General features: G+C 36.1%; 3 protein-coding genes across 3 annotated transcripts; 1 reads left to right on the forward strand and 2 right to left on the reverse strand.

Annotated features, from left to right (window-relative positions):
• Positions 1-749: 749 nt before the first annotated feature.
• Positions 750-10370, reverse strand: LOC106621050 (uncharacterized). Its single transcript, XM_070110937.1, has 11 exons — positions 10225-10370; positions 9857-10119; positions 6421-9771; positions 6180-6350; positions 5926-6096; positions 5513-5848; positions 5269-5436; positions 5035-5208; positions 4500-4937; positions 1257-3899; positions 750-1172 (listed from the first exon to the last, which is right to left on the reverse strand). Exons 1-11 carry the CDS (start codon positions 10229-10231, stop codon positions 939-941), a joined length of 7956 nt encoding a protein of 2651 aa, XP_069967038.1. The 5' UTR covers positions 10232-10370; the 3' UTR covers positions 750-938.
• Positions 10371-13270: 2900 nt separating this feature from the next.
• LOC106621054 (uncharacterized) lies at positions 13271-18172 on the forward strand. The gene is made up of 4 exons (XM_014239745.3): positions 13271-13421; positions 13606-14292; positions 16833-16970; positions 17053-18172. Exons 1-4 carry the CDS (start codon positions 13362-13364, stop codon positions 17833-17835), a joined length of 1668 nt encoding a protein of 555 aa, XP_014095220.2. The 5' UTR covers positions 13271-13361; the 3' UTR covers positions 17836-18172.
• Positions 18173-20510: 2338 nt separating this feature from the next.
• Positions 20511-23516, reverse strand: LOC106621052 (cell surface glycoprotein 1). The gene is made up of 2 exons (XM_070110897.1): positions 23124-23516; positions 20511-23062 (listed from the first exon to the last, which is right to left on the reverse strand). The coding sequence occupies exons 1-2, from the start codon at positions 23131-23133 to the stop codon at positions 20637-20639; spliced, it is 2436 nt and encodes an 811-aa protein (XP_069966998.1). The 5' UTR covers positions 23134-23516; the 3' UTR covers positions 20511-20636.
• Positions 23517-23625: the final 109 nt, after the last annotated feature.

The raw sequence follows: 23625 nt of genomic DNA on the forward strand, positions 1-23625 counted from the left end.
GACTTCGCGCGTAACTGTACATGAGATATTATACATGTACTACCACTAATTATGAGTTTGTTAAGTTAAGTGCTGTCGAAGAAGTTCAACTGGCCGCCTTATTGTAGTTGAACTTCTACGTCACCAGGCTTATTTATAAAACAAGCTTATTTATAAATAGATTGTAATCAATATAATGAAAACATAATTTGCCTTTAAGAGTTATGGAACTAAAATGAAAGCGTTTCTAATGCGAATTAATTTAAATGTGAAAGTATTGAAACTGTTGAATTGTCGAAACAGTTTTTGTTATGCATATACATATGTATATTACAATAGTATGTGTGCACGTAATAGAAAATTCGTACATAAATATGTACATAGGTAGTAATATACGAAATTCCGTTTATTAAATTTGATCTCACAAGAAGCTGTCGCTATTATATCTACGATCGGTAATGTTCGTCAATATTGGCATGACGTTGACCTGCTATCATATTTATGTGAACAAATTAAAGTTTGTAGTAAGGGACATTAGTTTATATTACATACATATATACAGGTTTTTTTAATTCAAAAATTAGATTTTCATTTTTAAATAACGATGTTGGGCTTAAAAATTATATTTTCATTTTTTTATCCAAGATGTTTGGGACTAAAAATTGAAAATATTACTTTTTGATTTGAATGAAAGCGAAAAAATGTTAATTCTAAAGCAAATTAAATTCTTTTTTTAATTCTTAATTATATGCTTAAGATTGAAATTTACCTTTTAATTTTTCAATCCGGTAGTTTATTTTTATTTTTTATCTGGTATGTGGAATTAAAATTTTTATTTTTTATTTTTTATTTCTAAATAATTATTTTTTTTTTTAATTTTAAATGTTAATTCAATTTTTATTTAATGCATTATTTGCAACCCTGCATATATGTACATATGTATATGTTATATTACGTATCTATGTAGAGCTCCCATCGTCCTTATGTTGGATTTCTTCTAGCGTTCGCTTTGGTGCCACTGCCGACATAGTACAATTTACGACATCCTTCACGCAGCGAGTTATTGACGCGTTGAAATACAGTCCGTCGGCACATTTATGTACAATTGGTGTTCCTTGTACACATTGAAAGTACGAACGGCAATTGTCCAGAGTATATGGATAAAGTATGGAATCGCCGAGACCAAGGCATGACTTTAGACACATGTAATATATATTTTATAATGTGAAGAATGTTGAGTATTTCTGTTTCTCTTTGTTTGTGAAACTCCTACTTACCACCGCTGGTGTTTTCATTGTATAAGCTTGGTTCAAAGCTTTGCCGCACTGATTATTCTCATCGGGAAGACAAGACGCCTGAATTTTATCGAAGTATTCGTTTTTATTGCAACTGCCAGGAATTTTCTGCCCATTTATGCACACAAAATACGCTTGACAGTTGTCCTCGTCTCTTACCAACACTCCATGTCGGGCATTACATTCACCAACTCGTTGTCCATTTTCCAGCAAACATGTGCCATCGTTTTGTCTACAAAAACCGAGCAAGCTATCATAGCTCTCACCATTGCGACAACGCTGAGAGACAGGACCGTCGACGTCGTTACAATTTACGTACCGTCGGCAATCACCTTGTTCTGCAATGGAAGATCCCTTTGGCATTTGCAAGCAGAGTTCAGTATAATTTGAGGGCTTGTGTTTGCACTGTAACATGTTCTGTGTTAATTTTAATTGGTGTTCATCTGCACTGACAGCGTCAGCTTCGGTTGCATTGCCAATAGCTTGCTTGTACGATTGACATTGCAGTATCGATGAGTTGAAGTAGTAGTTCGTATAACATCTTTCGTGTCGTAACTTTCCATTAATGCAAACATAAAACTCATTACAGTTGAGGAGATCAGGCATCATGTTCCCATGCTTTCCTTCGCATACGGATGGCTCTGGTGGAACAATCAATAAGTCTGGTTCTGTTTTGATGATATATGGGCAGGAACCATCATCAGGTACACAAAGGTGTTGTTCAGTATCAAAATATGCACCCGACGGGCATTGTTTCTTTAATTCCATTCCAGCTATACACACATAATATTTTGTGCAATCTGTCATGTCAGGCAAGTGATTGCCATCACTTAAGTTTTTACATATGTATTCCGATTTGATGTTAATAGTTATTTCTGATAAGCTACCTTGCTCACAGTTACTTACAGGATCAAATACACAACGTCCAACAGCAGAGTTGAAGTGATTACCAGCTGGGCACATCGCAGGTATAGGCAAACTACTTACACAAGCAAAATAAATGTTACAATAACGCTCGTGAGATAAACTCTTTCCATGCTGACCATAAGTACATTTACTGTGTGCTTTAAATTCGGCACGGCACTCCCCTCGATCAATGTGACATTCACCCGTTATATTGTGATAATACTCGCCTTCGGCGCAATAATGTAGTTCAGTTCCATTTAAAGTAGAACATTCATAATATGCCTGACAATCGTAAGGATGTGCAACGTGGCCACCGTCAGTGGAATTGGCACATACACCTTCAAGAGGAATTATACAACTACCGTTATTTGGCCGACAGTAACCGAGTGTAGCATCGAAAAACGCTCCGGGAATACATTTTTGCTCTTTGACTGCCACCTCTCCATGGCAAACGTAAAAATGTAAACAGCTCTCCGGGTGTGGTACAGCGCTGCCATTTTCACGACCAAGACAGATAATACTTATGTTATTTTCAAATGTTGGTTGATCTGATTCTAAGCTCATATCAATCATTGCTTTTTGTTCCACAATAAAGGGTTGGCATTTATCATGCGATGCATGTGGCACACACGTGCCCAAGTCATTTGAATAGGTGTGACCTTTTAAGCAAATACCCTCTTTCCAAATGCCATCAAGACAATAATAAAATTGTGTACAATTTTCAGAAAACGGATGAGCTCTAACCACTCCGGTCCCGCAAACTTTTCGCAACCCATTCTCACCACACTCTCCATGGTTCGGCACACATTGATGCAAAATATTATCGAACATAAAAGAAAATTTGCAACTTTGTTTTTGCCATTCTCCGTGTACACATTTCTCATAGGACGTACAATTGAATGGGAACTCGCGTTGCTCGCCCTCACGGCACGTAATTTGATATCGTTGCAAGCAAACATTTTCTATATCGGGTAAACATACACTTTCGGTAAGGTTGAAATATTGCTGATACGGGCAAATTTTCAATTCCCAAAAACTTCCTTGGCATACATAATAGCGATCGCAAGCCAAAGCAGATGGCCTAAGGGCACCTGGTAAACTACAAGGTTGTCTAGAATATGCCTGTTCTAAATATGCAACAATTGATGGCATAGAAGCAACAGAACAAAAACCATCCAAGTCGGGCATGCAAAAATTATATATACGGTTATAGTACATACCAAGTGGACAGTAATGATGCCACCATTTACCGTCCAAACACATAAGGTACATTGCACAATTATTTTCATAATGACGCACTTCCATGTGGCGACAATCGAATTCCTGTACCGTCATAATGTCAATGTTCAGTTCATTTTCAGCCGGACAAACATCGTCATGCGAACTTGGGATGCAAGTGTTTAAACGCTTTGAGTAAAAGTGATGTTTCGGACAATTCCTCAAGCGCCATTTACCATGATTACAACGGTAATATTGTGTACAGTTAGCATTCTTACCGTGAACTGTTTGTAGCTCCATTAAAGCACTACAATTTGGAAAACTTGTAACATGACCATAAATGCAGATCATGTCATCGCGACGTTCAATACACGTGTGCCCTTGAGCACTGTAGAATTGTCCATCGGGACAGCTCAGCCAAGTCCAAACACCGTCTATGCATATTTCATATTGCGAACAGTTGGATAGCACGTATCTTTTTTCGTTTTCAATACACCATTTCTAAGGTGAAGAAATATTACATATATACATTTGTTAATACAAATATGGTTTTTTAAGTGCTCCTAATACATGGCTGGCCTCTGAAAAAATTGATTTGCTCTTAGTTTAATATGCAGCAGCACAAAACACATCAAAAAAGCTTCAATTTGTTCAATGCCACAACTTGCTGTTCTTGCATATCCTTTTAGTCAAGAGTGCCACTGCTTTCAAAATTCATGTTACTATCTATACATATACACATAATTTTGTTTAATGATCATATTATTTCCTTTCGGTAGTAAATTTGTATATTGTTCATGAATAAAACGGCCAAATTTTAAAATTTCGTTATGTAACAGCACTTTTATTTACATACTGGTGCGATAAATGTACGTATATAGTTAAAAGATCTAATGAATATGAAGCAAGCGGAATTTCTATACTATTATTTAATATAGCTTTATGTATAGGTATTTCATTACAAGTATAATAATTATTCAAGTATATTTGCTTAGATTGTAGTATTAAGCAATCATGTTTTTAAAGAGGCAAGCCTTATCGACAACTTTAGAAGTATGGGAATTTTTTATAGTAATTTTTCAAAATCTTCAGAGTTCTTACATTATTTTCCGGAATCGTTTCTGTGCGCATAAGATTTCTATTTTGCTGCCTAACCATTTTATCCCAAGGCTGACAAGTTAGACTATTTTGGTCGAAGACATTTCCTGCACCACAATCACCCTCCGTAAGCTTTGCATTATAGCATTGGTAGAATAGTTGATTGTTGGTATGATGCGGCACGTATTCTCCCTCGCGATAAGTACCCACGCAGCTCACAGTGGAGATACCTTGCTTAAGTTCCAATATTTTCGAGCCATTCGTACAACTTATAGCACAAATCTCGCGAATCGGGTCAAATAAGGCATTATCTGGACACAAGAAGAATTCAACTTCGGTCGCAGAAAAGCAGTAACAAAATCCATGTGTTTCGTTTTTAGCTGCAATTGCATAAGGGTCTTCTACTGTCGCGTTAACACATTGAGCTACATCACAATTAATCTGGATAGTTGAAAACCAAATGCAATATACTTGTAATAGGTATTTGAGTAACCCTACTCGACAAATATAGAATACTTATTTCGAAATAACTACTTACATTGTTTGAGGATTCACACTGGCTGGAGTTAGGGTTAAACATATTTCCGTTAGAGCAAGAAAGCAACTCGGGTATGCCACTCTTACACACGCAATATCCGTATGGGTAATTATTTGCTGGATAAGAAATACCATCATTGCATGAATTAGAACAAAAGTTCTTGTCGCAAGGATCCTAAATAGCGAAAAAAGTAAAAGTCATTCAATCGGTTTTCCTTAGTCATCAAATTCATACCTCTTTACATATTAAGTAGTATGGATCGAAACGTGTTCCACTCAAACAATCGTGTTTAGTTACTGAGCTTGGATCTGAATTTCCACAGATACAAAAAGCATATGGTTCATTTAAAGCTGGAAACGGACTGGCCGGATTCGTCAAGCAAAATTGGCCATCACAACCCACCTATACGACATGTCAAGAGTGATGCAAAATGAAGTAAGTATAATATTTACTTAATAAATTATGTAACAGATCTTACCGCCTGACATATTAACAAAGTCTCATTAAATATCTCAGAATTTGGACAATTCTGCTTAATTGCTAATCCATCGTTAATACAATAGCAGAAGGCATAAGGATCACTGGCAGCACCAAATATCAATCCAGTATTTCCTGAACAAAGTGAACTATTGCAATCATCGTCAATGTCTGATAGGCATACTCCTCTTTCCGCATTGTATTTCTTATCGTTTCCGCACAACTTATATATGCTGCCAGAAATGACGCATTCGCAGAAACCATCTGTATCATTATTCAATGCTGGGAAAGTACTATACTCCGGAGCCGTAAGGCAAAAAGTAGCAGAACATCTTTCCTATATATCAATTAAAATATTTCACCATTAATACAAATAATTGAAAGGCTTTAAATATTATGACGCATTTCACTAACATCAAGCATTTGGCAAGTTTGGGTGACTGCATTGTATGTTTGGTTGTTGGGGCAATCAACAATAACTTGTTGCCTACTGACACATAAACAGAAACTGTGTGAATCGTTACGATTTTGAGAGCGCGTATTTTCAGGGAAAGAATAACATAACTCCGGATCACAAGGTGCATTCTTAAAATGAAAACAAAAATGTTTAGCATGACATTTAGAAAGGGGGGAACTATCAGTTCATCACACTTATTAATTTTTCTTACCGAATAGCATATTCCAAGGTCAGCTCGGAAAGTGTAATTATCTCCACAGTGATGTAGGAATGCTGAATTACCTCGACACATACAGAATGCAGTATTATCAATGTTGGTTAAGGGTGCAAATGCATTCTCTTCTGGCTTAGTGGAATTGCATTCGGATTGATTACATTGTGACTAAACGGCAAACGGGAAATGATTTGAGTACGAAAATAAAAAATGCTCAACATTGCACTCCTGTACTTACGCTGGGCTCTTCCAAGCAAACTCCCACAGCTTCATTGAAAACTTGTCCGGGATTACATTCTCTTATCTGAGCTACGCCACCCATACATAAATAAAATTTGGTATCGTTGCCTACCAGAGGGTATGTGATTCCATCACTTTTACCTACACACAAAGTAGCTTCACAAACAGCATCTGCACGACATTTATTCAGGGTTATATCAAATCCACCTTCGGGGCACGTCTCAACATATGGTTTGCAGTTATTACAAAGAAAATACTTCGAACAATCCGGATTGGGTAATAATGTAATTCCTGTTGTATCTTTACAAGGATTTATGCACGTTGCATTATAGTCAGGCATACAAATCTGTTGAACTGGATTAAACCACTTCTCAGGTGGACAATTATATATCTCTCCTTTACCGTCTTTGCAAAGATAAAATGAAGTACAATTTGTCGAGTCAGGCATATAGGTACCGTCAACTTGACCATTGCACACATTTCGCCTGCAAGTATTATTGACATCAGGCACACATACTCCGAGATTACTGTCAAAATAATTGCCCTCTCCGCACTCCCGTTCTTGAAGCCTACCGTCAGTGCAAATATAATATTTATCGCAATTTTCCGGATAGTTAGGGAATGGTTGCAATTCACCATCTTTATATCCACCAGGACAAGTGCAATTCGTTTTTGCTGGCGAACAGATATTATCGACATCAGGTACACATACTCCGAGATTACTGTCAAAATAATTGCCCTCTCCGCACTCCCGTTCTTGAAGCCTACCGTCAGTGCAGATATAATATTTATCGCAATTTTCCGGATAGTTAGGGAATGGTTGCAATTCACCATCTTTATATCCACCAGGACAAGTGCAATTCGTTTTTGCTGGCGAACAGATATTATCGACATCAGGTACACATACTCCGAGATTACTGTCAAAATAATTGCCCTCTCCGCACTCCCGTTCTTGAAGCCTACCGTCAGTGCAGATATAATATTTATCGCAATTTTCCGGATAGTTAGGGAATGGTTGCAATTCACCATCTTTATATCCACCAGGACAAGTGCAATTCGTTTTTGCTGGCGAACAGATATTATCGACATCAGGTACACATACTCCGAGATTACTATCAAAATAATTGCCCTCTCCACACTCCCGTTCTTGAAGCCTACCGTCAGTGCAGATATAATATTTATCGCAATTTTCCGGATAGTTAGGGAATGGTTGCACTTCACCCTCTTTGTATCCACCAGGGCAGCTGCAATCTGCGTCCATAACGTTAGAGACGGTATCAGTTATTTTTTCATCCTTTTCGGTAATAAGGTTTTTATTGGTATTCTCGTTATTGCTAATACAAACTTGCTGAGTATCGATGTTACATGTTAAAGTATTTGGGTTAAAATAATTACCGAAGCCGCAATCTTCGGATAACATTTCACCACTAATACAAACTTGATATTTCCGACAATTTGAAGAATCCCCTATTATCTCCCCCTCGGTGTATAAGCCCATACACAATGAAGCATCGAAGGTGTCAATCGAAGATCTGTCGACACTTCGCCTATTTCTTCGTCCACCTACGTTATAGTTTTGATCATCACAATTTATTCGAGAACATACATTTTCGACATCAGGTTCACAAACACCCAAGGTGCTATTAAAGCGATTCCCTTCGCCGCATTCTTTCTCCTCAAGTGTTCCGTTTGAGCATACATAATATTTATCACAATTCTCGGGATAGTTTGGGAACGGTATCATTTCACCTTCCTTATAACCACCAGGACAATCGCAAGTTGCTTCCGTAGCAGGTGTTGTAACTTCGGAACATTCAGTAGTGACAGCTGGCCAACATATATTGTCAACATCGGGTTCACAAACACCCAAGGTGCTATTGAAGCGATTTCCTTCGCCGCATTCTTTCTCCTCAAGTTTTCCGTTTGAACATTCATAATATTTATCACAATTCTGGGGATAGTTTGGGAACGGTATCAGTTCACCTTCCTTATAACCACCAGGACAATCGCAAGTTGCTTCCGTAGCAGATGTTGTAACTTCGGAACATTCAGTAGTGACAGCTGGCCAACATATATTGTCAACATCGGGTTCACAAACACCCAAGGTGCTATTGAAGCGATTTCCTTCGCCGCATTCTTTCTCCTCAAGTTTTCCGTTTGAACATTCATAATATTTATCACAATTCTGGGGATAGTTTGGGAACGGTATCAGTTCACCTTCCTTATAACCACCAGGACAATCGCAAGTTGCTTCCGTAGCAGATGTTGTAACTTCGGAACATTCAGTAGTGACAACTGGCCTACATATATTGTCAACATCGGGTTCACAAACACCCAAGGTGCTATTGAAGCGATTTCCTTCGCCGCATTCTTTCTCCTCAAGTTTTCCGTTTGAACATTCATAATATTTATCACAATTCTCGGGATAGTTTGGAAACGGTATCAGTTCACCTTCCTTATAACCACCAGGACAATCGCAAGTTGCTTCCGTAGCAGATGTTGTAACTTCGGAACATTCAGTAGTGACAGCTGGCCTACATATATTGTCAACATCGGGTTCACAAACACCCAAGGTGCTATTGAAGCGATTTCCTTCGCCGCATTCTTTCTCCTCAAGTTTTCCGTTTGAACATTCATAATATTTATCACAATTCTCGGGATAGTTTGGGAACGGTATCAGTTCACCTTCTTTATAACCACCAGGACAATCGCAAGTTGCTTCTGTAGTAGGTGTTGTAACTTCAGTACATTCTGTTGATGGTGTGGATTCAGTACTTTCACTAATGCATTCAGTCGTCGATGTTGTTGTCTCAGTGATGGGACAATCGGTCGTAACTGGCAAACACTCGCCAGGTAAGCAACTATTTTTAGTCGAATTGAAATAGCTGCCATCTGGACAATATTGCTGAATTGGTTTTGCTGCAACACAGACATAATAAGTGTGACAATCGTTTACATCTTGCACAAATTCTCCATCTTGTTTGCCTACGCATAAGTTCTCCCAACAAAACCGTCCATCTGGATCAGGCAGACAGATCCTTATGGAACTATTAAAATAACTGCCACTACCGCATTCTTGTTCGATTGTTTCGCCAGCAGCACACACATAAAATGATGAACAGGAAGATTCATTGGGCAAATAGGTACCATTTCTTTCACTAATACACTTATTTTGCCAACATTCAGTGTCAGTATCTGGTATGCATGTTCTAGTCGTAGAATTAAAACGACTTCCTGGGTCGCAAACTTGAGGATAAGCCTGATTTTGATTGCAAATATAGAAATTACGACAGTATCCAGGTTGATCAAGATAAACACCAGAGGTTTCATTAGCACATAGATTGTCAATCTAAAAATTTATTTGAAAGTGCGGTTTTAGAACAGTCTAATTCTATTGTAGTTGTATTTAAAAACAGAAATTTTGCAAAACTTACCCCAGCTAAAGGCACGGCTAATGTCAATTTGCAAAGACCCTCGATGAAATTTGAGCATTTTCCTATCTTCGAATTATATACTTTGCCTTCGGCGCAAACTATTGCTCGTTTTACACTCTTATTCGTACAACGATAGTAGCGAGTGCAATCGGTAGGATCTGGCCAGTGAGATGCCAATTTACGAGTCTTACGGTACTTACACTCTGCATCAGCTGCGTAACAAAGTGCAGCTGTGGTCAACAAAACCACAGCGGTCAGAGTAACTACGAAATTAAGAATTGTTTATTTATTATTAATATTGTATTAAAACATGTGAATATTCATATTAACAAATTGTAGTTAACTTTAAGAACAGTAGTTTGGCTTACCATTCATTCTATGTGTAGTTGTTGAAATTGGAGCTACAATTTTTTTTTAAATGTCCTCTCACTAATTTTTAAAAGTACTTATAACAATAGATCTGAGCCAATTGCTCAAATAAGACTCTGTCGTCGTTTTATTAAATTTTAGATCATTTTATACCTAAATTTCGTTTATGAATTGACACTTCAATACAATTTATTTACAACTTGTTACTACAGTAATTTTACTTGTTTAAAATATTATCAAATTCTAGATCATGTTCGTACAAATGTTTCTTAATTGATTTTCAAGTTCTTCGCATTGTTAAGCGAAATAAACAGAGCATAAGTTTGAATACAAACGTAATCGGCCGCACCTTTGTACGTTATTGATGTTTTTACTTCACTGGAATTGATTGCATCGATAGCGGTATCATGATGTGGTTATGAATGAATTATACTCATGCTCGTTTGCTATTGACATTGACTTAAACTAGATGTAATATTAGACTGAAAGACAAAAATAGTGCTGTGTGATAATCGAAGGCGATCCTGCAAAACATACGACAAATCCTTGATGAGTAAATGATTAAAAGTATATGCGACTAACTGCACCTCTGATCTTTCTTTCATGGAAAATACCGTGTTGTTCGAGCTTGTTTTATGATTTTATGAAGATTGATTGAGGACGTTTGTACCTTTTTTAATCGAAAGTCTATAAAAAAGGTCTAAGTATGGAGGACATAAAACATACATGTACACTCGTACCACGCTTAACGGCCTAGATACGTTCAACGAAACTCGGCCGTAAAGCCCAAAGTGGTATAAGGCATCAAATATTTTAATACAAATTCATACAAATTCAATCATATCGGTTTCAAAATTGTTAAATATGTAACTTGGCTTATCATTCAAAATGCATTTTTATATTTTTATTTAATTTAAATCAAAAATACTGTTATGTATGTACATTTATACATAAAATAATATCGGACTCTAAAATCCATCAACAATCTATAAACAAAAGTGTAAAAACTGCATGTTAGATATAGTAAAATAAATTAAAAGCAATAAGAAACGACAAAAAGCCTGTTCAATGAAAGGATAAGAAGAAATTCTCAAAATAGAAGGTTACAGAGTTCTAACTGCATAGGTTTACTGTCGCGCTCACATCGATAAAAAGTGTTTGGCCGTAGTACCGAAATATTTTGGGCCTTCTATCTAAAATGTGTCTTTAATTAAAAAGGCCGTTATAGCAAAATGCCGTATAACGAGCGGCGGTATAGCGAGGCATGAGTGTATATAATTTTTTATATATTTATAGCGCAAAGTCAATTAAGCAAACATTTGCTTCTACCTTTACTATACAGATTACAAATACGTTCTAAGGCTTAAAGTTGTTTTTTTTTAATATTAATACAATAAATAATATATAATATAAATTCGGAATATAACACCACGATGCACCAAGCTGTAGTTGCGCGTAAGCAATGCATTTAATACGTCGATTAAAAACATGCTTTTCTATAAAATCTGAAAGTTCTCAGATATTTGCGAAACAACTGATAAAAGTCAGGTTTGAGAAGAGACATTTTTTTTAAATTCTAGATAAAATTGCTGAACGAGATAACTAGCTTTCAATTGTATTTTATAACCAAAGATATTATAATGCATAATTTTAGGCGATGAATAGAGAAAAACGCTTTTGGATCCGATTTTATGCCCGACAACAATATTTCACAAAGGTATTATAACTTTGTTCACTTAAGAGGCATTTGTCTTTATTCATTATGCGTTTCATACTGGCAGAAAATTATACTGAATCGAGTACGGAAAGCTGGTTTTCCAAATAACCGCTATATATTTTCGTGAGCTTTCGTTTTGGCATTTATGTTCATGTGCCGGTATCAGCCAAAAGATTTGACGTCGGCATCGATTCTTATGGCTGATTCACATAGAGCGTTTGCTTCGCTTTGCGTCAGATATTTGTTTTGATAGAAAAGTTCGTTGTATGCTTTTGTATGAGTACGTTCACATCGAAGAGAAACGCAGCAAGGCGAAGCAAAATGTTGGACAACTATCAACTTTTTACGCTTTGCCATGCAACAGTCGCCAATTTTGTTAGAGAGAAACACTGAAAGTAAGGCGTCCATTATGGCATACCCTTTGCTTTCTTCGCTTCGCTGTTAAAGTATAAATTCATGCAAAGCGAGGAAAGTAGTGTATGAATAATCCATTAGACGATTCTCTTTAATTTTACCGTTTCATTTTTTTGCCTTTTTATTCTTTTAAAACTTAAGTTATGATTAAAGTTTAATAATTACAATTTCACAGTTACTTGTTTCTACGGCAATTGGTGCTCGCTTTAAACACAAGTATTTTTCAACTGAGAAAATTATTAGGTGTGAGACTATATTAAAAGAACCATTAGGTTTATTGGATAATAAAATATGCATCGGTATTGGACAAAAATTGGGCATCAGTCGAACACTAATAATATTCGGTTATGCTCGATTCCTTTCTGATTAAATACTTATAAAGCGTAGGGTTTTGTTCAAAATATTTCAAAGGAAATACATAATTAAATGAATAGTTTATCACATTGAAAATTATCTAACTGAAATTTTGTATTCACATCACTGTCTACAAAATAATAAACGTTTGGCGACTTTATTATTATTTTAACAAAGTGTACGAGTATGACCTGTCAATGTCAAATAACGTTCAAACCTAAATGCTTCCGATTTAAAGCTCTGAAATTCCTATATATATTTCAAATATCGGATTCGTCTGTAATAGCTATGGCAAATAGACGATTTCTGCTCTTTGCAAAAACTTCTTAGAATACAATAAAGGTAAATACTGGTGGAAAGCAACAACATTATTTATATGCTTCAAGGTTATCCTCATCGATTATCAGTTACACATATTTCACAATGCATTCCCTACATTGGTTAAACAAAGCTCAAGTATGTGTTTATATAGCCTAAGAAATATTAACGAACCCTTCCATGTAAAATTCCAGGCACATTTATATAAATGCCGCAGATTGTGAGATAATCAATAGTAGCACTTGGGACGACACCAACGAACATTAAGGCAATTGGCAAATTGATTAAATTACAGTAAAGAAAATATTATTTTATACAGTGTTCCAATTAAGCATGCTGCTATTGACATTTTTTGGGCTATGGATCGGATTAACTGTTGCTCTCAATGAAATGGTAACTACATATGTATATACTTATAATTACTAAATACGTTCCTATTTATATTTGAATGTGATCGAAATAAGTAAAATAAATTTAGATGATGTCAAGTAAAGTGCTTAGTTACGCTACTCATTTTATAGTATATACTAGTTGAACAGGTTTAGTTCAAAATTTATCTAATAACTTTGTATTTTAGGTTGAACAACCGATAAAACATCCTGATTGCCCATTGATTGACGATCCAATGCATCCTGTACAATTGCCACACCCCAACGACTGCAGAAAGTACTATACTTGCAAAAATAGATATGCTTACGCAATGTTATGCGAGAATGGGCTTCAATGGAATATGCTGACATATCGCTGTGATTTTCCCTCAGCTACAAAATGTTCCACTCGCATACCTGATTCGATATACCCAACAAATCCAACTGAAAGCAGCGCATATCCCACATTGGAAAAAATCTTTTTCACAATAGACTCTACAGACTGCAACAAGTTCTATAAGTGCATCCCAATGCGTTGTCCTTCTTTTATGTATTGGAATTCTTTACTAGAGCGCTGCGATTTACCGCAAAATGGGGACTGCAAAAATACGCCACAGATTTGGACACTGCCTCCATACATTGATAATTCAATAGCAACTGCGGCAACACCTCCAACAGCATCACAAGGGGATCGAGGCCCACCTTCATATTATCCGGAATACGACACGGATACCAACAATTTCTTTCATTTATGCAATACCCCCGGAGTTGATTACGTGAGACATCCTTTTGACTGTCACAAATTTATACAATGCGATGGCTTTGCAACGGTACAAACCTGTGGGAACGGTCTTTTCTGGAACTCTGAAGTTATGGCCTGTGATCGTTACTGCAAATAAGATTATTCGTAAGAAAAAAGCAAAAATTACAATAAATTTATCCCTTACATATTACAACATGTCAGATACGCTCATACAGATGTATATAAAGTAATCATTAATAATCACCTAAATATGTTTGAGCTTCTGCATTTTTTTCTATAAATGATATATAATAGTAATATATTAATAATTATTCTTCTTCATCTTTATCTATTTATGTACAATATATGTAACATGAACTGAGTCCTTGATATTTTGGGTAATAACACTTTTATTTAATTGTTCCCGACTTGCACAACATCATATCAAAAGGGAAAATTATATAAGTAATCATGATCAATTTTACCCTATAGATGTTGATCCAGGTTCAATCTTCATGTATATGTATGTATATAATTGAGAATGATCAGTGTGTATGTTAGGGTGTTTATTGGCGCCATATATAAAGCGTAAGTACAACGAGGCAATAGCACGATTCATGATCCTTACATGCTACCGCTGATATACCTAATACCTCTTTTGGTCACGCTGAAGCATTCACACATAGGACTATAAAATGAATCTTCAGGTTACGAAACATTTGGTTCATTTAACATGGTGATGCCCAAGTACAGAACCAAATACTTCTTCTTTGAATTACATGAAAGTACTAAATTGACTGATGTGGTTATGTGATTTTTATGCACATATGCCGAATATATAAATCGAAAGTATTTATAGTTTCTGTGTAATTAAACGCTTAAGAATTTTATTTAAAGAATTAAAATTCGAACATCATCTGCGCCTACATTCCATACAACGCCGATTTCAATTCAATAAGTTCATCTGCCAATACGTGATACAAGTAAACACGAAATATTAGTAAGGAGTTCTGAGTATATTCATATTTTGCGTTTTCGTCCCATATTAAAAGCACGTAACCAATATCAGCAAAAAGTAATCATTCGCAAATATGTAGTTTTTGGTTGTAAATTTATCGCTACTATCAGAATATTTATGAACACTACCTGATTGCTTTAAATTACTTAGTATGTACATACAAATATACTCTTGCATATAGTCATTTGAAAACAATTTTTCTGTGTGTGCATGTAATAAAAATATTATATGATGCTGTTTGGCCGAGCTTTTCTTTTTACCTCAAATGTACGTTTTGATGTTATTCTTAAAACGAAGGAACTATACCATTTGTGTCTATGTCAACGAATCTGTTAGTTTACTTCTAACAGAGTATTTACGGAACTGTAGTCAGAACTTTGACTTGGTATTTTCATAATTTTCGAAATTCCAAGTGGGATACGAACTAACGATCGACCAGATGTTAGCACGCGCTCAACCTCATATGAGTACGACGTAACTACAAGTATTTATAATTAATGCTACGTATTTTTTCTTATGGGGAGTAATAGAACTTGTTGCTATATTCCCAGCATATTTTTTGCTAAATTTTATGAAGAATCAAAAACGAGGAAATACCTCCAGGTGTTGGCAAAACTTCATATAAACACAGTAAGATAGTTTAAGTTCGGGTGTAACCGAACATTTTATACTCTCGCAAGGTAAAGTGATATAAGAAATTTTCGTATTTTTTTTTTAAATAGGAAGTGTCTATCCATTATTTAAATTATAGGTAAGAAGATACACTATTATAAGAAAAAGATTCTTTCGGAATTTCATTAAAATTTATTACATACAAGTATTGACCGATAGATGCGGTATAAAGTTTATCGGAAGTTCGAAAATATATATATTAGGTAAATAGGATAATTAATAATTAGGAAGTATGACCCGGTTTTACACATTTTTAGCACAAGGGCAAGCTGTTATCACAAAAATATTCTCCCCGAATTTCAATACTACAACTCACAGACCGACCGATATGTTCGGTAAAAAATCAGCGATATGCACTGGTGTTCACATATTCGATGTCTCCGTCCTTAAAAATTTATGGTCCGATTTTGACAATTTTTAGGCGTAAGATTATATGCTGCTGATTACGCCCATTTGCAATACCAACTCTCATTGGGTGCTAAGGAATTCATTAAAATATCTCAAGTTATCGCTTGCAGGGACAGACGGACAGACAGACAGTCACACGGATTTCAACTCGGCTCTTCATCCTGTTCATTTATGTATATATAACGCTATATCTAACTCGATTAGTTTGAGCTGATACAAATAACCGTTAGGTGAACAAAACTACAATATTATACTCTGTAGCAACATGTTGCAAGAGTATAAAAATATATACATATGTACGTATTTACTTATAAATATGACTTATAGGGAAACTTATACATATACACATGCCTTGTAAGTAGGGAAGCAACATATTGTTTTATATTTGCATAAATATGTATGAAGTTATATCGCAAATTTATATCAAGATTTCAATGAGAAATGATGTAGCAGTGTATCTTTTAATGTTTTGATATGAATATAGTATATGCAAATATTTCCAATTTTAGCATTATGATAAGTAACTAAGAATGTTTATAAAGATTGGAAACTATATTACACAGCTCAATTGCTGATTCGTATTTGAATATTAAAAGTCGCAATATTTAAAAAAATTTTACTCACCAAGAATATCAATAAACAGCTCTTACTTAGGAGCAAACATGTGGTATTTATTTGGTAGTTTGTTATGTCTTACATTCTTGCAGAGCTCCGTTTTGTCTCGGAAACATGATGTAAGTTAATAGCGATATATCGTTTCTGTCTGACTGTGTGCAAATATATACATATGTATGAGTCATATATTTATCTTTACAGCAACGAACTGATACAGGCTTCCCGGAAATCTGTAGTAATCGAAACGGTGTCACTATACCCATGCCGGGTTCCTGCACAGGTTTCTTTATCTGTGTCGATGGGAATGCTATAGCCAGCTCGTGTGGCAGCTTTTATCATTTCAATGCACAAACCGGATTATGTGATCATCCGTTGAAAGCTAATTGTCAAGTTGATCTGTCACAAATCAAAAATATAACATCCACAACCAATAAAAAGAAACAAGGTACTCGTTCATCTTTAGCCAAACCGAAAACGCCTAACGAAGTTGTTGCGGATCTGAGTATTGGTCCGATCTGCAAAAAAATTCCGACTGGCACGCTTTTACCAAAACCAGATTCTTGCTCACAATACTACGTTTGTATATTGGAGAGGCCCTATCGCCGTACCTGCCCTTTAATGCTTCATTTTAATGCAACAAGAGGATTATGTCAAGACCCAACATTGGCCAAATGCAGTATGCAACTGAAAAACTTAACCAAAAAGGATATCGAACTAATTAATTCAGTAGCAACTAATTCAAAAGAATACGACATAGCTAATTTAGATGAACTAGACAATACCGATAGTAGGAAAATGGACACCATTTGCGCAATGAGCCCAAACGGTACTTTGTTCCCATTCCAGGAAGACTGTAACCGTTTCATTTTCTGCATGAATTACCAAGTTTTGACGTTGATATGTCCGGAGGGACATCATTTCAGTGTAAGAAATGGGCGTTGCGAATGGCCTTCCATTGCGAAATGCCAATCAAACAATTGGTGAAGCTAAATTGATTTATCTGGGCCGGAGCAGTTAAACTACCATTTGCCATTATCATTACAAGTATATTGGCAAAATAGACATGTATTATTGAAATTAACCACATATGGAAAGTTTAAATTAATCCGCTCTTAAGCTAATAGAATAACGTGGCTGGGGAGATTTTTCCAGATTTCAAACTTTTTTCGAAAAGAAGATCATACCACATATTAAGTAGCATTACATATAATACTTTAAACTTGTACATTACGTAATATATTCGAAGAGCTTCCGTAATATTGGAAAAAATTTTATGTGGTATGGTGAATAAAACACCTGACCGCTATGTTTGAAAGTCTCATCATTCTCCTAGCATGGTCTGCATTTTACCGATTTTGTCCTACATACAAGTGAAACCTTTGAGTAAGTGTCCTGTGTAAACTCTTATCATAGTTCTCAGTTGAATCATGATTTTGTTTGATCACAGAGTACTGCAAGCAACCGGATATTCTAAGCGTTCACCATTTTCTCTGTGTACAGTTTGTTGATATTGTGTTTGCATAAAATGACGTATTAGGTTTAGTGTAGTCACAACTAGAAAAAATGTTGTGTACATCAGCTAGAGAAAAAAAAAGCTTGTACTTCAGACCAGCAAGTGGCAATTGAAAGATCGTCTTTTATCCTCTACAGATACACAAATACAGTTTTCATAACTTAACAAACTGGTCGATATACTTACGTATATACATTTACTTGTATACATACTTATAATATATGATATTGGTTTAGAAAACCCATTTTCCTTGTTTAGTGATGCAGAAAACTTTCCATTTGTTACCAGGTGATCCCCTCGAGTCCAGAGTTCTCGTAGCGGCTCTTATTTTTCAAGAAATTAAATTAATAGTTAACAAGTAAGTAAGGTCTAAGTTTGAGCGTAACCGAACATTTCATACTCTTGTAACTTGCAATGATTAAAACCGAAGAAATACTCATAGGTGCTGTCAAAACTTTATTCTAAAAAATGTTGTGAAAGAACACTCTTTGTTAGACGAAATCGTGAATGGATTAAAGTTATATTAAATTCATTTTCACATAGATGATATATGCAATACAAACCAACCGAAGAGGTTAAATTTATTTAAGATACCATCGCCAATATATAAGGCGTAAAGCCAACCGATTGAAAATACTGATATTAGTTATATGGGGACAAGGACAAGTTTTCATCGGATTTTATTCATTTCAGGCACAAAGACAACCATTACTAGAAAACACACTCACTCAATATATTCAGATAAAGTCATCAGGAATTACGAAAAACTTTCTGTTAGGTGTATAGGGAAGTATTCAACCGATTCCAGCCATTTTTGACATACGGACATACTATTATTAGAAAAGGATTCTCTCCGAAATTCATCTATAATTATATATTTTACGCATTGACCGATATTTTTAGTGAAAAGTCATTCATAGGCACTGGGGCTTACATCTATGGTATACAGTTATGGTTCGAAGGTATTGATGGAATTTTGAAATATACAAGTATGAAACAATTTGAGTAATTTGATGGCCTCCATATGGTTTAAAATCTTTCAGTCAATCAATGAGAGAACTTGGTAACTCAAGAGATCAATGCCACCATCGACGCTGATGTTAGAAATATAGAAAGCTTCTTCTAGATTTGCAATATCTGCGCGACCAGTGGTAAATAAATTATAATGAATGCAAATCATAATATAATGTTTGCCGATGTTACCATAAACAAGAAAAAAACCACGGGAACGACTTATATGAAGAAGTGGACAAAGTAAAGAAAAAGTTGAATTCAAAATAAACACTTTCTACTTTCTAGGAAGACTTTTCCCAAATATTTGCATCGCTTTGAGAATATTTTGCACTTTATCCGTACCTGTTTCAAATAGTGAACGTTTGTTAAGTGCTTTTGCAAATATCAAAAATTTTCATCGATCATGCTCGTCACAGGGCAGGATTTCAGGAACACAGTGCCTAGTGACAGAATTGGCCTCCTTAGAAGTTTGCTTTCCAGAATATTATCGATGCAGTCGCTGCCGCCAAAGCTCGAAGAGCTCACTTCTAAGTTCCAAATAAATTAAGGTTGGAGGATTTTAGTCAAAAGATTTCAAAAGAACATTTTTTTATTAATTAGATCGATAAGTAATTGTTTGAATGCGATGTTTCTGTTATCTTATTTAATGGCAAGTCTTGTTATCCCTATATTCATAAATTCCTGTGCAATCTGAAATAGTATTTTTGACTGAAAGTCTATGTCTATATAAATCGTACAAACCCAATTTGTTCCACCTAACATCAACGGGGTATTTGACTTATTCTTCAAAAACATTGAAGTAGTAATGGGAAGATAGTTAATAAAATGTATAAAATATTAGAAAGATTCCTATAGGAAGGGGGCACCTACCTTTTTACCCCTGGCCCGGTTTTTATCTCGGAGTCACTGTCTGCCTCGAAAACATGCCAAGCCCATAACCTAACCAAAAGTGTGATCCTTACTACAATAGCGCTGAAGATATACAATCGGTTCCGGTTGCTTTGAACAGTTTAAAAGTTTTAAAAACTCTTAATAACATTTCAATTATAAACACAGAATCTGTATTCAGATCAAATCAGCTCAGATTACCATCTTAAATATTTAACGTTCTCCCAATAGGATAAAATATTACTAAGGTCATAAATTATATTTTGACTGATAATGCAGAATCTGAAAATTTTGGACAAGTTTGAGATATGTAACATAAGACAATAGTATTCATTTAACATCCTTTAGTAGTAAATGTTATCATATTATATTAGCATCCGAAACTCGTTGGCCAATCACAGACTCCCAACTTATGGTTGAACATTAATAGTGATGGGCAAGTACGCTGCACTTCACACTCACATTGGCATACAATATAGTCTTTGCTGCAGGCATCAGTTTCGCTAGTAAAAGAGGTACCGTCCTGTTGGCCAACGCAACGACCTCCAGTTGCACAATTAGTTCCAGATGGTCCCGCCGACGGACCACTTGGTGGAGTTTGTGGCCACGGACAATTTACATTTCCTGGATAATCGCATTCGCCAGTTACGGAATTATACAGTAAATTATTGGAACAAGAAAATATATTTTCTTTGCCACCAACACAAACCACGAATTTTTGACAATTACCCTCCAAAATACTAGTGGAACCATCTTTTAGATTGTAACACAATGGATCACAACCAGGATTCTTTTGTGTGGGAGCAGGTATTGTGAAGGTAACGTCAGTCGATGATGATGAGTTTGAAGTTAGTGTTAACGCTTGAGTTGGGGAAGGTGATGGGTTTGGATTTGACGTTGGTTTCGGAGTAGTTGGATTTGATGAAGTTTGCGATGATGATTGGGTTAGAGTTGATGTATCGAAAGGTTTTGAAGTTGGTGTTAACGTTTGAGTTGGGGAAGATGATGGGTTTGGATTTGAGGTTGGTTTCGGAGTAGTTGGATTTGATGGAGTTTGCGATGATGATTGGGTTGGAGTTGATGTATCGAAAGGTTTTGAAGTTGGTGTTAACGCTTGAGTTGGGGAAGGTGATGGGTTTGAATTTGACGTTGGTTTCGGAGTAGTTGGATTTGATGGAGTTTGCGATGACGATTGGGTTGGAGTTGATGTATCGAAAGGTTTTGAAGTTGGTGTTAACGTTTGAGTTGGGGAAGATGATGGGTTTGGATTTGAGGTTGGTTTCGGAGTAGTTGGATTTGATGGAGTTTGCGATGATGATTGGGTTGGAGTTGATGTATCGAAAGGTTTTGAAGTTGGTGTTAACGCTTGAGTTGGGGAAGGTGATGGGTTTGGATTTGACGTTGGTTTCGGAGTAGTTGGATTTGATGGAGTTTGCGATGATGATTGGGTTGGAGTTGATGTATCGCAAGGTTTTGAAGTTGGTGTTAACGCTTGAGTTGGGGAAGGTGATGGGTTTGAATTTGACGTTGGTTTCGGAGTAGTTGGATTTGATGGAGTTTGCGATGATGATTGGGTTGGAGTTGATGTATCGCAAGGTTTTGAAGTTGGTGTTAACGTTTGAGTTGGGGAAGATGATGGGTTTGGATTTGAGGTTGGTTTCGGAGTAGTTGGATTTGATGGAGTTTGCGATGATGATTGGGTTGGAGTTGATGTATCGAAAGGTTTTGAAGTTGGTGTTAACGCTTGAGTTGGGGAAGGTGATGGGTTTGGATTTGACGTTGGTTTCGGAGTAGTTGGATTTGATGGAGTTTGCGATGATGATTGGGTTGGAGTTGATGTATCGCAAGGTTTTGAAGTTGGTGTTAACGCTTGAGTTGGGGAAGGTGATGGGTTTGGATTTGAGGTTGGTTTCGGAGTAGTTGGATTTGATGGAGTTTGCGATGATGATTGGGTTGGAGTTGATGTATCGAAAGGTTTTGAAGTTGGTGTTAACGCTTGAGTTGGGGAAGATGATGGGTTTGGATTTGAGGTTGGTTTCGGAGTAGTTGGATTTGATGGAGTTTGCGATGATGATTGGGTTGGAGTTGATGTATCGAAAGGTTTTGAAGTTGGTGTTAACGCTTGAGTTGGGGAAGGTGATGGGTTTGGATTTGACGTTGGTTTCGGAGTAGTTGGATTTGATGGAGTTTGCGATGACGATTGGGTTGGAGTTGATGTATCGCAAGGTTTTGAAGTTGGTGTTAACGTTTGAGTTGGGGAAGATGATGGGTTTGGATTTGAGGTTGGTTTCGGAGTAGTTGGATTTGATGGAGTTTGCGATGATGATTGGGTTGGAGTATTACACGGTGTTGGTGTTAAAGTTGGCGACGTAGTTGGTGATGATGATGATAACAACGGTGTTGAACTTGTTGTTGGTTTCGGACTGGGTGATGCTGTTGAAGCTAATGTCGCACATAGAGTTGTAGAAGGACTTATAGTAGAAGGTGTTGGAGTGGTATATGAATTACATCCTCGACAACACACACTGCAGTCACATTCGCAACTGGTTTTGAGAAAAGAAGACCTTTCTTTCGAGCAACCAGTGCGTGATGGATAGTCACATACTTCTTCTTGAGCGTTAAAAGCTAATCCACTAGGGCATTTCTGAACACGTCCAAATGATGTATTAATACATTGCACAAATTTGGAACAATCGGTCGGATGAGCTAGCCTTCTTCCCTGCACCTCTTTTATGCATCGCGTTTCCTGCACATTACCTCCTTCTGCAGCTAGCACAAAGATAGCTAGCGTTATCACTGCAATAACAATACACGCACTTTTATTGAAAACTCATAAGTTGAGCAATATTAAACAAACCTCTTAACATCCTTATAAATTAAATTTAGTTCAGGAAAATATACTGCTGTGGCAGAAGACAAACCTTTATTGCTTCATATAGGGCCAAATTCCAGTTATATATTGGTAGAAAATCTTGTTTAAATCTAATTAAATTACAACTGTTTGTAATTGTACTGAACGAGGATGCATGTATATGCATACATTCTGGTGTGTATATACCATGGCAAACATTACTTTATCGAACCTTATCGAGATTGCAACGAGCAGCATCAAAGATTGCTATCATAATGTCAATTGTTTTTTGCAACTCAATGATAATGTCTGCACTGACACAATGCCCTTTTATATTTTAGCGATTTTTGCATCTTCTTAGCAAAATTTTCTTAATTACTTTTTATCGTTGATTAAGTTATTTTTTGAAATTTAATTCCTCCTCTTGGCACAGTTTTCTGAAAAACGTATCCTTACATACATTGGATCATTTCGTTAACTCTCGTTATTTTCGTGTCATTATGTGTAA

This window comes from Bactrocera oleae, chromosome 6, assembly GCF_042242935.1.
Source record: "Bactrocera oleae isolate idBacOlea1 chromosome 6, idBacOlea1, whole genome shotgun sequence".
Classification (NCBI taxonomy): domain Eukaryota; kingdom Metazoa; phylum Arthropoda; class Insecta; order Diptera; family Tephritidae; genus Bactrocera; species Bactrocera oleae.

What these genes read in the sequence shown, in the direction of transcription:
- LOC106621050 (XM_070110937.1), bottom strand. An exon ending in ACTACTTAATATGTAAAGAG is followed by an intron (nt 5,209 to 5,268) that starts GTATGAATTTGA and finishes TTCGCTATTTAG; the next exon opens with GATCCTTGCGACAAGAACTT. An exon ending in AGTGTGAATCCTCAAACAAT is followed by an intron (nt 4,938 to 5,034) that starts GTAAGTAGTTAT and finishes TCAACTATCCAG; the next exon opens with ATTAATTGTGATGTAGCTCA.
- LOC106621054 (XM_014239745.3), top strand. Translation starts at nt 13,362, where the DNA reads ATGCTGCTATTGACATTTTTTGGGCTATGGATCGGATTAACTGTTGCT. An exon ending in CCTGTGATCGTTACTGCAAA is followed by an intron (nt 14,293 to 16,832) that starts TAAGATTATTCG and finishes GAATATTAAAAG; the next exon opens with TCGCAATATTTAAAAAAATT. An exon ending in TTTTGTCTCGGAAACATGAT is followed by an intron (nt 16,971 to 17,052) that starts GTAAGTTAATAG and finishes TTATCTTTACAG; the next exon opens with CAACGAACTGATACAGGCTT.